The 16,282-nt window shown below is 43.9% G+C and overlaps 1 protein-coding gene across 3 annotated transcripts in view; it reads right to left on the bottom strand.

Annotated features, from left to right (window-relative positions):
• The window catches only part of cdh19 (cadherin 19, type 2), a 179,394-nt gene that overhangs the window by 37,176 nt on the left and 125,936 nt on the right, over positions 1–16,282 (bottom strand). For all 3 annotated transcript variants that reach the window (XM_056738237.1, XM_056738238.1, XM_056738239.1), the window contains exon 10: positions 16,051–16,168. In XM_056738237.1, coding sequence (XP_056594215.1) covers positions 16,051–16,168 — 118 coding nt within the window. The remainder of the gene's footprint in view (positions 1–16,050; positions 16,169–16,282) is intronic.

The raw sequence follows: 16,282 nt of genomic DNA, 5'->3' as shown, positions 1-16,282 counted from the left end.
TTGTGTTTAATTTGTTATAAATCAGCAAAAGCATCGATCGTTATTATTTGAAATTTTTCACCCATGTTGTACATATTTATTATGCATGCATGGCAACAGTTCATGGAAGGACGTTGATAGCATTTATAACAGATTTAAAATAACTTAAACACAAAAATATTTTTTAACTAAATTATTACAGTATTGTATTTTTAGTAATGTAACATTTGAAGGTATAAAGCATTCATTTTTTGAGGTGTTTTAATCACATGTCTCAGCCAAAAACGGTGTGACTTCAGTGGCGCAAAATTTTGGCTAATCATAATCATAGCTAGCAATGCGGTCAGAGAGGTCCAGATAGTTTCTTAATGCTCACAAAAAAATAGAAAAAATAAATTAAACTGTCTTCAAATGTATATAAAACATACTGTCATACACTAAATCGACAACATCTTTAACAATAAATTATTATCAATTACAATGAAGTTAACGAAAGCAAACACAGAAAGTTCCCCTAATATTGGTTCCCATTTGGTTATTTTTGGGGAACCAAAAAAGAACGTTCAAAAAAAGTTCCATACAGAAATTGGATACAGGTAAAGCTAAAAAATAGAATATAATGAAAAAGGTCAATATGTTTTGTCACTCATTTCAGAAAGTTAACCCGTATATTAATAAACAGGGGAAGGTAACAGATTTTTTTAGGCCTTTACTGTGCATCGTGAGATATGGTTACCTGCTGTACTACAGTCACTATTCTCATCACAGCTAAATTCTCTTCAGGATAAGACACAGAAGGCATTACATGTCAAAAGAGTGAATATGAAGAACAATACGGCTATTCTGTGTAAAACAGGGGAAGGTAACGGATTATTTTAGGCCGTTAGTAAGCATTGTGATATATGGTGACCTGCTGTTCCACAGTCACTGTTCTCATCACAGCTAAATGCTCTTCAGGATAAGACACAGAAGGCATTACATGTCAAAAGAGTGAATATGAAGAACAATAAGGATATTCTGTGTAAAACAGGGGAAGGTAAAAGCTTTTTTTAGCCTGTTACCGTGCATAGTGAAATATGGTGAGCTGCTGTACTACAAGGTTACTCTGTACATTATAAACATATCATTTTATAATATTACGTTCTTATGTACATTTTATAGCCTATAATGCATGTATTTATGTATTTATGTATAACACAAAGCTCATTTATGTCCATGTTTCTTAAATGGACAACGTTTAGATTGTCGCGATTGCTGTTCTATTATTTGGCTAAAGGGTAATACGCACTCACTCACACACACACATATATATATATATATATATATATATATATATACACATACACACACCTACATGTTGGCTATAAAACAACTACCATGGCAATCACAATAATGCCAAACGCAATCAGTAGAGGAATTAAATGATCCTGCTTTGTACAGTTCAATCTGCGTGTTCAGCCACTCACGTCACGTCAGCACTCTTAACAGACTTTCCGAAAAGCCCGCTCACAGTAACGTGCACGAGAACAAATCGCGTTATTGCCCAAGATTAAAAAGCTGCGCACGAGCAAAAGCGCATCCTCGCCCGAATTTACGCTCTTTGCGTAGAGAATTGTCGACAGTGACAACAGCGCCTACTGCGTTCACAAAATATCACGGGTAACAGAAAATTTGTAACACCGGCACTGCATCCACTATATGCATATAATACACACCATGGTGTGTGTTTGCGGTTTCATAAAGAGTAGATATTGGCGGATTAAAACACAGCTGACATCAGTTACATGCTTTAATGGTAAAACTGTTACATTTCGCGTGAATCTATAAGCATTTGGGCCATAAGCACCGTAACTTGTGTCACGTTAACTCCATGTAAGCATCGCATCATAAATAGACTCGGCGCCAAAATGACCGCAGCACTGCTGCTTCCACGTGCAGTATGAATGTTTTAACCTGTTCTAACAATAAGTTTCATTTTCTATGATTTGTGTTAGAGAATAAGCAGGCGCTGATAACGCGCTGGTTACACGTGTAGTGAACAACAGACTATCCTCTCTTCTCCATTGCTCATCTGACACACCCCTGAACATGACGTAAACTGAACTAGCCAATCAGAGAGCTTGTTACATCTGTCTCACCGCGGCTAATTTGCATTGTTTTACCTCGTTTGAGCATGCAAGGCCCCAGAGTGTCACGGAAATGGTAAATAGAGAGGCTAAATGGAAAAGCTAAATGATTTGGCAAATCGAATAGCAAATCGGATAAGGAAATGCAAAGGGGAAATGTAAATGCAAATGCTAAAAGAAATAGTCTTTTAAATGACGGATTAAAACTTTTATTTCTAGTTTAATTTGTAAATCCAATTATTTATTCCTCTTTTTAAATCGCATTTTTAAATAGATTTTGAAATTCCACTATTTATAAAGGAATTCATTAATGCGCTTTAAAATGGTGTATTTATTTCGTGTTTTATGTTGATTTTTAAAAGTCCCTTTTTAAATTGAAGTATTTATTGATGGATTAATATTTAATTTAATAATTATTTTTACAATCACGCTTTTTATTGCCCATTAAAAAATGAAATTAGAAATAAATGGATTAATGCCTATTTTTATTGAAGAATTAGTTATTAAACAATGAAATGCTTTATTACTTTACACATGACTCTCCTGGTCCTCCATAAGCGTCAGGGGTAATGACTTTCTATAATGAATTTATAATTCCTGTTTCAAAATGAATACGATTTTCTTTTATTTTGGAGATGTATATGCTTATTTTTACTTTATTAACTCTGTATAGGTGTCTGTCACGAATGAGGTTCCTGCAGACTCTTCCGTTCGCCACCAGAGGGCTCCCTCCCCAGAATATTGAACTTATTTGGACTTCAATTCCCACATGCCTGTTGCTGATTACTTGCACACTTGAACTTCATTGTGGGAGCTATTTAAGTCATGTACACTCCTTCGATCTTTGCGAAGTCTTGTTTGCCCCGGTTAACATTTCTGAGCTATCTCCTTTTATCTGCCTTTCTGTGAATTACCCTTGGACTGCCTTTACCGTTCGTGTCTGTTTGCTGCCTGTCTCTGGACTCTGGAATCTGGACTCTGATCCCTGGTTACTGGAATACTCGATTGTTTGCCGCCTGCCTCGACTTACGCCTGCCACTGGATTCACGATTGTCTGCTGCCTGCCCCAACCTATGCCTGCCATTGGATTACGAACTGTCTTGCCTTTGATATTGTGTTTGCTGGTGATTGACTCTGCTTGTACGACCTTGGTTTCAATAAAGCTGCTCATGGATCCTCAAGATGCAAGTGCTTCATTACATAAGACTTCGCCAACCCACGATCCAGCAGCTATGGAACAGATTTCTTCAGAATTATCCGTCCAGGCAAACCAACTCGCTATTCATCAACATCAGCTGACTCATCTAACCACACTAACGGAGGAACTTGTCAGGACACTTCAAACGCTGAGACTAACTCCAGCAAACCCAGTACCCGTTCAATCACAGGAAGTTAATCAGACATTATCTCAAGTGCTGCCATCGGTCAACCCTCGCCTGGCTTTGCCTGATAAATTTGACGGCGACACAAGTAAATGTAAGGGATTTTTATTACAGTGCTCTTTGTTTATCAACCAACAACCAGCGATGTATCCATCACACTCTAGTAAGATTGCACTAGTCTGTTCACTTCTCAAGGGCAAAGCTCTGGAATGGGTGACTGCGGTCTGGAGGGATGATGGTACAGCTTTTCCTACATTTGATAACTTCCTGCTGCGGTTCAGAGAGATTTTTGAACATTCTGAAGGAGGCAAGGGTGCAGATGACCGGCTACTTGAGTTATGCCAGGGAAAGAACACAGCCGCTGAGTATGCTTTAACTTTTCGCACGCTGGCAGCTCAAACCGACTGGGTGGAGAGCACTTTAAAACTACTTTTTCGGAAAGGGCTTAGCCTGGAACTTCAAGCTGAACTAGCCTGCAGAGACGAGGGAAGAACACGTGGTCAGTTCATTGAACTTGCAATTCAGATTGACAATCTCATTCGTTCACGTCGTCCGATTCCAACGACGACATCCAGTACTTTCAGCCCTCTTTCTACACCTCGAGCAGAACCTATGCAGCTTGGTTACACTCACCTAACTCCTGAAGAATGAAATCGCCGACTACGTTTGCATCTGTGTCTTTACTGTGGTCAGGAGGGTCATCTGATAGCAACATGTCCAACAAGACCATTTCAACATAAAACATCATCGGTGAGTCTGTGCATTCAATTGCATCATTCTAACTCTTGTATGAAAGTGTCTGTAATGTTGAAAGTAGAGAGCAGAGAGATCGTCTCATCAGCCTTAATTGATTCTGGGGCAGCAGGAAATTTCATATCACAAGAATTTGTTCAACAACATCAACTTCCAGTAACTGGTTGTACTTCTCATTTGTCAGTGGAGGCGCTAGACGGACGCACACTCGGAGATGGAAGGATTGCGCATGTCACCATCGATTTACAACTTGTAACCGAGACTACGCACTCTGAGACTATACAGTTCTACGTCATCACATCTACTCACAACCACATTGTTCTTGGTTTAGCCTTGGTTACGTCAACATAACCCGCTGTGACGAGTCACCCCTGGCGCTATCAGCGTCGCCATGGAGACGGAGGCAATCAGAGCGGCACACCGGCCGCTCGTCACAATCATCAAATGACCAGCGACTACAAAAGCCGCTGGCAAACAGGACGAAGGTGAGAAACGTCTCCAGAAGACTGGCAACCTACTGAGTTCTCTCTCCCTTTGTATTCCCTCAGGATCGGATCCTTAAGGACACCGAAAGAAGCCTTACAAAGAACCCGGAAGTACAGGACCGGAACAGCCCGAGTACCAGACTTCCGGAAGAGGATCGGAGAAGCAAGTTTGGACGTTCTCACCTTTACTTTACCATTATTTCTGTTAATAAAATACCCTTCGGGGGTGGTTATATCCTATTTCTTGTGCGTGTCGTTGCTTCGCCCGTCACACCGCTCATCTCATGGAAGGAATGTCGAATCATGCAATGGGATCCTATGTGTTAATCCAAGTGCATCACAACCAATTCGTCACTTCCCGTTCAGTCTGCCAAAGTAAAGGTTGAATCTACAGCACCCCTATTACTACCTGCAGAATATGCTGATCTCGTGGAGGCCTTCAATAAGTCCAAAGCCTCTGAACTTCCTCCTCATCGACCAGTAGACTGTGCCATAGACCTAGTCCCGCACTCAACAACTCCCAAGGGTCGAATCTTTCCCCTCTCACAACCAGAATCCGAAGCTATGGAGAGTTACATCAAGGAAGAACTCTCAAAAGGATTTATTCGACAATCTACATCTCCAGCATCTGCTGGTTTCTTCTTCGTCAAGAAAAAGGATGGTGGATTGCGGCCATGTATTGATTACAGATCTCTCAATGACATCACAGTTAAATTTCGTTACCCTTTACCTCTAGTACCTCCAGCCTTAGAACAACTCCGGCAAGCCAAATTTTTTTCCAAGTTAGACCTTCGAAACGCTTAAAATCTTATTCGGATCAAAGAAGGAGATGAGTGGAAGACTGCCTTTTCTACTAGTACGGGACATTATGAATACCTGGTCATGCCCTTCGGTCTAGCTAATGCCCCCTCAGTATTTCAGTCATTCATTAATGATGTCTTTCGTGATGTTCTCAACCGCTTTGTGATTGTATACATCGATGACATTCTCATCTTCTCCAACTCATACCAAGAACACATCCAACATGTTCGGAAGGTCTTGCAACGACTCATTGAACATCAATTATATGCAAAAGTTGAGAAGTGCGAGTTTCACCAGACCTCCACGTCATTCCTGGGTTATGTTATCAGTCAGGATGGTGTTGCCATGGATGAAAAGAAGGTCAAAGCTGTTCTCGACTGGCCACAACCTATTACTTTAAAGGAATTACAACGGTTCCTGGGATTTGCTAACTTTTATCGTCGCTTTATAAGAAACTTCAGTGCTGTGGCAGCACCACTAACGTCATTAACCAAGAGAAATTCATCCCATCTGGTATGGTCACCCACGGCCATAGAGGCATTCAAAGAACTGAAATCACGTTTCACATCCGCTCCCATCCTACATCACCCTGATCCAGAATTACCATTCATTGTGGAGGTGGATGCTTCAAACACAGGCATCGGTGCGATTCTCTCGCAACGCCATGGTTCTCCACCTAAACTTTTCCCCTGTGCTTACTATTCACGCAAACTTACACCCGCTGAACGAAACTATGATGTTGGCAACAGAGAGTTATTGGCTATGAAATCAGCTATGGAGGAGTGGCGCCACTGGCTGGAGGGAGCAAACCATTCATTCACTGTTTTAACGGATCATAAGAATCTAGAATATTTGCGAACGAAAGAGATTGAACCCCAGACAGGCTAGGTGGGCACTCTTCTTCACTCGCTTTGAATTCACTGTGACCTATCGCCCAGGAACTAAGAATACTAAAGCTGATGCCCTGTCACGCCAACACGATTGTCACACTTTTGACACGTCTAATGCTAATCTTCTGCCTGAATCTATAATCGTGGCCCCAATTCAATGGGATATTATGACCGAGCCGGCACAGGCCAATGCACAAGAACCCACTCCCCCTGAATGCCCTCATGACAGGACCTTTGTACCTCTGGAGCTACGTAAAAGGGTAATACAACATGTACATTCTTCTCTCATCTCTGGTCATCCTGGAATCACTGCCACCTACCAACTACTTCAGAACAGCTTCTGGTGGTCCACCATGCGCGCTGATACCATAACATTTGTTCACGAATGCATTACCTGTAACACAAACAAATCCTCCAAGCAACTACCAGCGGGTTTACTGCAACCATTACCCACTTCTCGCCGTCCGTGGTCTCATATTGCCATTGACTTCATTACGGACCTTCCTGAATCTAACGGTAATACCACTATACTCACTGTTATTGATCGCTTCTCCAAGGCCTGCCGCCTCATTCCCCTTCCCAAACTGCCTTCTGCACTGGAAACAGCAGAGGTTATTTGTAATTCCGTCTTTCGTTTTTATGGTATCCCTGAAGACATTGTGTCAGATCGTGGTCCCCAGTTTACATCAAGAGTGTGGTCTAACTTCTTCAAACAACTTAATGTTAATGTCAGTCTCACCTCAGGTTACCACCCTCAATCTAATGGACAGACTGAACGTCTTAATCAAGAGATCACCCGTTTCCTCAGATCGTATTGTCAACAGAATCAAACGGACTGGAGTCGTTACCTTATGTGGGCAGAATACGCACAGAATTCACTTCAGAAACCCTCTACAGGACTGACGCCATTCAAATGTATACTGGGTTTTCAACCCCCGTTCTTTTCGTGGTCTGGGGATCCCACAGAGTTACCTGCTGTTAATAGCTGGCTTCAGAGAAGTGAGGAGATCTGGAATCATGCTCATACACACCTTCTTCGTGCTGTCAGGAGACAGAAAATGCAGGCCGATCGTCATCGCCGTCCCAATCCAGTATATACTCCAGGTCAATGGGTCTGGCTCTCCACTAGAGATATTCGTCTCAGGTTGCCGTGCAAGAAACTCAGTCCCAGGTATGTGGGTCCTTTCAAAATTATCAGACAAATTACACCAGTTTCTTTTCGTCTTGAATTGCCATCTAATTATCGGATCTCTCCTACGTTTCATGTCTCACTCCTGAAACCCGCTGGTGGTCCGAGAGCGGGAGAGGAGGAGCAGACTGGTGTTCGGGGTCCCCCACCCATCCTAGTGGACGGCGAGGAGGCGTATCAGGTTCACGACCTTCTCGATTCCAGGCGCCGGGGAAGAATCCTACAATATCTGGTGGATTGGGAGGGGTATGGGCCGGAGGAGCGTTCTTGGGTTAATGAGGTAGATATCCTTGATCCCACTCTCATTGCGGAGTTTCACAGAGTGCATCCGGAGAGACCGGCACCCCGACCACGTGGACCACATTTGCCTCCTCGCGTCAGGAGCCGCTCGCAGGGGGGGCTCTGTCACGAACTTATATTGAACTTATTTGGACTTCAATTCCCACATGCCTGTTACTGATTACTTGCACACCTGAACTTCATTGTGGGAGCTATTTAAGTCATGTACACTCCTTGGATCTTTGCGAAGTCTTGTTTTGCCCCGGTTAACATTTCTGAGCTATCTCCTATTATCTGCCTTTCTGTGAATTACCCTTGGACTGCCTTTACCGTTCGTGTCTGTTTGCTGCCTGTCTCTGGACTCTGATCCCTGGTTACTGGAATACTCGATTGTTTGCCGCCTGCCTCGACTTACGCCTGCCACTGGATTCACGATTGTCTGCTGCCTGCCCCGACCTATGCCTGCCATTGGATTACGAACTGTCTTGCCTTTGATATTGTGTTTGCTGGTGATTGACTCTGCTTGTACGACCTTGGTTTCAATAAAGATGCTCATGGATCCTCAAGATGCAAGTGCTTCATTACAGTGTCAAGGTACCCAACTACCCTACTGCACCAAGGAAGCTGCAGCCAATTCATGACCCCAACATGTTTCACATCGCTTGTGAGTACTGATGAAAGCTTATGAAGAAAGGTAATGTGTAGTGGATACACTACGTGATAGTTACAGGCTGATTCATGTGTTTCAGCCTCTGAACATGAAGCCATGTCTGTCCAAGCTGAGCGTGCCGACAGCTCTCGGGGCGGTGAAATGTCCACTCCTTGTGAGTATTTACGTCTCCACTTTCATGAACCATTCCATTGCACAAATTTAAAGTTCATTCAACACCGGTAGTTTTTTTTTTACTGCATAATAATTAGGTATGGGAATGACTTAAGCATTCACAACATTATAGTTACAGGCTGTTTCATGTGTTTCAGACTCTGTAAATCAACCCTCAGATGGCTTTGCGGAAGCTGCAGGATCTTGGTGTAGGGAAATGTCCAGTGAGTATTCACTTAGTCCAATGCACCAACAATTTCAAAATTATATTGATGGCAAAGTGTTACTCACTGCTTGAGAATCAAGTGTGGTAATGATGTTTTTACACACAAGACATTAGTTACAGGCTTAATCACATGTTTCAGACTTGTCTGGGCTGGTGGAACGTGCCAATGGGGGAAGGGAAATATCGACACCCAGTAAGGATCCATCTCAACTAATGTTCAGCTTTTTGTTTAATTTCAATAAATTTGCATCTTTGAAGGTTATTTTTCAGGATCTCAAGATGAAAGCACTGCACCTCTTCACAGAGACCTGTCGAAACCCAGTGAGTATTAATCTCATCACACTTTGTACAGATCCAGAGCCAGATCCCGTGGTGATGCCACATCCCGTGGTGATGCCACATCCCGTGGTGATGCCACATCCCGTAGTGATGCCACATCCCGTAGTGATGCCAGATCCAGTAGTGATGCCAGATCCCGTAGTGATGCCAGATCCCGTAGTGATGCCAGATCCCGTAGTGATGCCAGATCCAGTAGTGATGCCAGATCCAGTAGTGATGCCAGATCCAGTAGTGATGCCAGATCCAGTAGTGATGCCAGATCCAGTAGTAATGTCTCCAGGCCCCCCGCCAGGTCAAGACATGATGGAAGATCAGGGCACAGTGATCTCACCAGCCCCCCTTATGACAGGCCAAGGCATGGTGAGTTGTCTAAAGAGTTGTCAAAGCACTTTGCAATTCAGTAAGTAGTAACGATGCACCACTAATCGTTACAATATTACTGATTTATTATTTCTCATTTGAAACGGCACAAATCTGTTGAAAGTTTTGTCATATGGTAATTTCTAAAACAGACTTTCTGTGGTGCAGATGCAATGACCGAGAATGGAAGATGGACATTCCCATTGCCTTGGGATGGTAGGTATTGATTTATTGGCAGTGTGAGACAACAGGACACTCATGAGCAAGATAGAGAGTTTTATTAGGACAAATTTCCCTCTCCCTTTACTGATCTCTCTGTCCACACAAACTGCTTTTCAATTATAGCAATGGCTTGTTTTTCTACTGTCAATTGTATGGTGGTTTCTATCATTAGAGATAAAATTTGTTTGAACTTTTTTCTTTCTCCTACACTCTACTGTATTTATAAAAAGACTGAAGCTGCTTACAAAGACATTTGTGTACCAGCTAGCTAGCCTTGCTATTCTAATTTGAGCTAACCATTGTAATCATAAATGTTTATTTCAGTTTTCCATAAAAAGGTCTTAGGCATGCTGGTTGACCTCCGCAATTGCCATAAACGAGCACAGCCTGCCTCTTCAGCAGTACACATTGAGCGGATAGAGACCATAGAGGATTTCGAGAGAGAGGAGCAACGCCTCTGTGATGCACAAGCCTTTGATACCCTGGTAATTTCACAAGTCTGGAAGTAATGGATACTCATACACTGTTAGGTTCCTCTGGGGAGTGTCAGTAAACTTAATGGACTTATTCCAACAGGTGCTGCAAATTGCAAGAGTAGGAGGGAAGAACACCAAGGACTGTGTCCACAAAGTTCTTGACAGGTAGGTTACTACATACAGTATGAAATGTGTGAGATGTAAGGGTGCTTTGGGATTTTCTAAGCGTGAAAAAAAACTTTTTTGGGTGTTTGCCTTTTTTTATGTAACCCTTGTGTACCTCTTGGTACATTTTTCAATAAAAAAACAATTCTTTTTCTTTAGGCTCTTCACAAACTCCATGATGGCTCAATTCAATATGAAGAGAAAGGTCAAAAAGGGAAAGACGTCTTTGGAGAAGACAAATATTTATAGAGCCATTACACGTAAGCCTCTATTTCATGTTGACCAAGGAAAGATAATTAGCTCCTGCCAATCTGTTAATGACTTATTTGGACAAAACATTTCCTCCCCTGATGAGATTTAAAATACAATGCTAACTTGACTTGACATGACAAGATTGCCATCCACATGCCTAATCATTTGTCTTTCTCTACTTGCAGATGGAGTCATGAAATTTGATTTCACAGCCACAGAGGACTTCATAAGGGTGCACACTTCAGAGCATCTGAAGCATGCACCGCAGAGAAGTGGAGGACAAACAGCAGTCACTCAAAACTGTGACATTCACCACAATAAATAATTATTCCTGTTTACACATATTTTATAAATTGTCTTCCCTGTGTGTGTTGCTTATGGTTGGCTTTTTTTTGTCAAAACACTTTCAGTTTAGCACTTGTTTTGTTTTATATTATTATTGTTGTATATTTGTTGTTGTGGTACAGGCCTAAGTTAACAGTACCAGTTAAATAAAGATTTAAATAAATGAGTGGTGATTGAATTGTTTTTTTTGTAAACCTCTGTGTATGAGTAGTCATATGTTTCAAGAAGGTGGAGGACCTGTTTCTTGTACCAGGTAACTTCCTGTAGCTTTGTTTATGCCTCTAAAATAAGTTTGAAATTTATGTTAAAAACACGTCCACAACAACCACATTTGGACTATATCTAGACCATATATAGAGGTCCTGTGTACGTCATTACTGGGCGTTCAGTAGACGTTGAAAAAAAGACGTCATCTGGCATCACAGTTCGCACCTGCGGGTAACCCAAATTGGACGTGCAAAAATTACATACAAAAGACGCCGTTTAGACGTGTCTTTGCGCAGTGGGACCTGTCAGCATTTGAGATGCGCAATTGATAGGAGAGTTTCCATGATAAATAAAAGTTATGGATATGACCGAGCACCGGAAATCATATAAAAACATTTCAAAACAGCCTCCATTATTCGCAAATGTTGGATAAAACCTTGAAGAATTATATATGAAATCACAGAGATGCCAATTCGCATGGGACTTATACAGTGGTGTAGTCGGGGCCATACGCACGCATACGCCGTATGCTTACTTTTTACACAGCGCTGTTTGCGTATTACGACTTCTAAAGATCTATATTAGCGTATACCCACTTGTTCTCCTGCTTAACGTCTCCAAGCTGCTTTTGTAGTTGCTTTCCCATTAACCTTATCGCATTCACAATTCATTCATACAATTGGTGCATTTCTTTAGAAAAAAAAAAAAAAATCTTGCGGCCCCACCTCCGACAGCCACGCCAAGCGCATCATCTTCAGTGTTGGCAACTCGCCTGCGAGGCGCTCATCCCATCAATGACTGAAAGAGTCCCGCTGAAGCCGTCAGCTAATATTGATAAAACTGCTCACTTTTAGTCAAAGCTGGTTTAAAGGGCGGCAATGGCTCCTCTCATCTGGCATTGACGCTGAATTCACGGGTTCTCTTGCGCTGCTTTATCTCTTTACGATATTGCAGTGCATCGCAATCGCATCTTTGGTATCGGTCACAACTTTTAATACTAGCTTTCTTTAAATGACACATGATGAAATGAAACAAAGCACTTACATAGCCCTACTGTTTGAAGTCAGAATCCTTACATTTTCTATGTATCCTCGTTCCCATTAAAGTCATTGTGAACCTACTTGTTACGTTTATTCTACATTTAAAATAATGACGTCTGTTTTTACCACAACCTTAACTTCATACATTAATATCTTTCCCTTAAATTATTAACAAGTATTAACACAGAGATCGCAGTGATGACAAAGTTACATCTCTATTCTGTAGAATCTTGCATATGTTTATAGGTATTCTTGTATATGTGATGTGTTTCAAAGATATGATGCTTTGTAAAAAATATTGTATTGTGGTCGACAGTACTGGCATAGACCTGTTTTTCCCACCTTATTTTTTTCCAACTCTATAACTTCATATTTAAAGCATAAGCGAAGAATAATGCATACATATTTGACTGAAATAATTGTAATATATTACTAGAAAAACAAATCTAACAAACACACTGACCCCTGTCTTTTGGCCATGTGTGGTTGAGGTTATCGTTGTATAGTATAGTACACCACTTTTTTGTTAGGACTACACCACTGGACTTATATAATATCACAGGCTTTTGCATTTTTCACCTGTATTTTTACGTCAGTTTGAGGCTTTATTTGACGTAAATTTTACGCTTTCACTTTACTTGCTTATTTGACCCCACATTTAAAATGCTTATTAATGTAAAAGCTTATTAAAATAACGTTCCTCCAGAAGAACCAAGATTCCCTTTCTGTCGGTCTCTCGACGTTGTGTCGAGTCGACAGATGGGGTTCGCCCTTGAGAACCAATCAACTTTGACTACTATAGAAGAGTCCAATGAAATTTGGCTAATGAAATTTGCATGCCAGTCTCCGCCCCCGGATATCCGGTACAAAACGAAGACGGCGTGCAGCATTAATTTATCTTTTGTTCTTCAGAGCCATCGCTCATGATTACAAACAAGCTTAATACTTTAAAAACGACATTGCCGGATCTACGACGTAAAGCAGCGTCCCAAGCTGCAGCGACCTTCCCTGGGCGTCTCGGCAGTTCCAGAGGTGTTCGAGATTTTTCTAAAAAGTCATTTTCAGGACTGAGCAAAAGTCCTTTTCTCCAGCGCGGCATGTCCCGCTGTTCTCTTGGGTGCGGCACCCTCATCGAGGAGGGGGACGGACACAATACCTGCATCAGGTGTCTGGGCGTCCAGCACGCTGAAGCAGCTTTCGTTGACACATCTTGCCCGCACTGCGGGCAGATGGTCATCCAGAAGTTGCGGTCACGGGTGGCTGTCTTCCTCCGGGAACCAGCCACCATTTCGTCTGCTACCCAGCCTGTGACTGTTGGTGGCTAAGGCACCGATGTCCGCCAGTGTTAGCAGCGTTAGTGTTATGGGGACCTCTGCGAGTGTAAACCCGCCAGCTAAGTGCTCAAGGGCCGCTCGCACCCCGACTCGCTCTTCTGACCGTTCCCCAACCGGCGGTGACAAACCGCCCGGATCCTCAGGCACGCATTCGGAAACGAAGCGTGACGAAGATGAGATGTCGCTCGCAGCATCGGAGGGAGACTTGCTGGCATCCGACTCTGAAGACTTCAAGCTCCCTCCCAAGGGGGGTCGAGCTCAGAAGGAAGCAGAGGTGGAGATGTCAGCCATGCTAACCCGGGCAGCCACGAGTATTGGGTTGCAGTGCACAGCACTGCCTCCTCCCCAACGCTCGCGGCTGGATACGTGGTTCCTGGGGTCGGTGCCATTCGGTGCCATTCTTCCCGGAGGTGCATGAGGAGCTGTGTAAGACTTTGAGCGCTCCACTCACGGCTCGCTCCAGTTAAACCAGCTCCCTCACTTCCCTCGATGGTGGGGCAGCCAAAGGCTACGTCGAAATCCCCCAGGTGAAACGTGCGGTTGCGGTGCACCTGTGCCCGCAGACGGCTGCCACCTGGAGGAATCGGCCACGCCACCTTCAAAGCGTGTAAGACTTAGGCATCAATGGTGTCGAAGGCTTACGCTGCTGCGGGCCAGGCTGCCTCCTCTCTTCACGCCATGGCCATCCTGGAGGTCCACCAGGACAAGGCATTAGGAGAGCTCCACGAGGGTAAGGCCGACCTGGGTATAATACAGGATCTCCGTACCGCCCATGACCTTGCTCTACGGACGACCAAAGTGACGGCACGGGGCCTGGGTCGGACAATGTCCACGCTAGTGGTCCAGGAAAGACCCCTCTAGCTGAACCTTGTGCAGATGAGTGACACCGAGAAAGTCCGCTTTCTCGATGCAGCCATCAAGAAGGGGGGGCTGTTTGGGGACACCGTCTAGGACTTCACTCAGCAGTTCTCGACGGTGAAGAAGCAGACAGAGGCGATTAGCCACATTTACTGCGCCGCGACTCGGCCGCCCAGAAGCCTCAGAGATCTCACGTGACGTCTCTTCCCAGCAGCCCAGGACCCCTTCGACATCGGCACCGGTTCCTGTGCCCCCAGCACAGGCGGCAACCAGGAAGCGGATGTCGAGAGGGAAACCTTCACCCCGTCAGCAACCTTCTCGCAAGAAGTGACACTGATGGGAAGAACCCAGGGAGAACAACATCAGGCCCGACCTTCACAGCCATGTCTCTGATCAGTCAGAAAGGGACGATTCCTGCCTCGTCACCAAAGCCGGGCCCTTTTCAGGGCCTGGCGCTCACAAAGAGAGTTTTTCCGTTCTCCCCGGGTCTACTTTGCAGCCAATCCCACACTCCACGGGACTGTGCTCGGTAATCAGACCTCACGTATTGGCGGGGCCGCACACACACGACAGCAGCCAACACTCTCAAACCGACAGTACCTGCAGCTGTTCCGTCAGGCAGATAAGACAGCGGAACCAACCTTCCCTCCGGGGTCCCCCCCGCAAGACGTGGTTAGCTCCGCCAGCCGACGAATCACCCCCCGTGGGAATGGAAAAGCAGACCGTCCCCGTTGTCCCCCTGTTCAGTCCCTGGGAGCTTGAGAGCTACCCACACTGACTCGGTGGCTACTGAGAAAAGTACCGTAGTTGCGCTCAACCGGTGGAAACCCGATCTGGACGGCCTCTCGCCAGTAGAGTGCTAATGCCTCCGTCCGTGAAAGGTTACCGGTCAGGGCTGAACCCATCTTTCTCCAAGAAAGCACTGGGACACCGACCATCACACTGGAAGGTTACAGTTTTTTGAAAGCCTCGTGCTGACACGCCCAGGCCTGTTACTGTCCCTTTGCTAGAGATTGTGACACGATACAGCGTTGTGGCGTTTTCCATAGGAACCCCATCTGTCGGCTCGACACAACGTCGAGAATTGTGTCCCTTATGCCACAACACGTGTCGCCCTCTGCTGTAGTCGTGAGAGGCTCTTCAGAAAAAAAGGTGAATGAAAGCTGCACCGGCATGCAGATTTAATTAGCCAAATTTCATTGGCCTCTTCTATAGTAGTCACAGTTGATTGGTTCTCAAGGGCGAACCCCATCTGTCGGCTCGAAACAACGTCTCGTTCCCTCCATTACGGAACTGAGGTTACAGACGTAACCGAGACGTACTCAACCACCATATAACTCTTAACCCACAAGCACTTGGTTTTACACACTTCTTTTATGTATTAGAAACATTCTAGGTACATCGGGGAGCCACCCTATGTCTGCTCAGCCAAACTGAATAAAATCTAACAGACCACATCATAAAGCTGTATATTAATATACTTTAAAGAAATAAGGTATATTTAAAACTAAGTTGGTACCTTGGTTGTCTCTGATGGTGAAGTTTGGATTTATGAGTTTGTCAGGAATCATGGAGAAGTAAAAATGATGACCATCCACTGGATTATCTATATCAGTAGCACTAATCAACCCAACGTTCTGCAACAGAAAAACAAATACAATTATGACATGCTTATTAATTGTTCGGAGTGCATTTAATGATTGATTTCAAACATAGGAAAGCTATTAGTCACAGATTTCTAATAGAATTTG

The sequence above is a fragment of the Triplophysa dalaica genome, chromosome 23, assembly GCF_015846415.1.
Source record: "Triplophysa dalaica isolate WHDGS20190420 chromosome 23, ASM1584641v1, whole genome shotgun sequence".
NCBI classification, from domain to species: domain Eukaryota; kingdom Metazoa; phylum Chordata; class Actinopteri; order Cypriniformes; family Nemacheilidae; genus Triplophysa; species Triplophysa dalaica.
The sequence above is the reverse complement of the archived record's forward strand: the minus strand, read 5'-3'. Positions and strand labels throughout refer to the sequence as shown.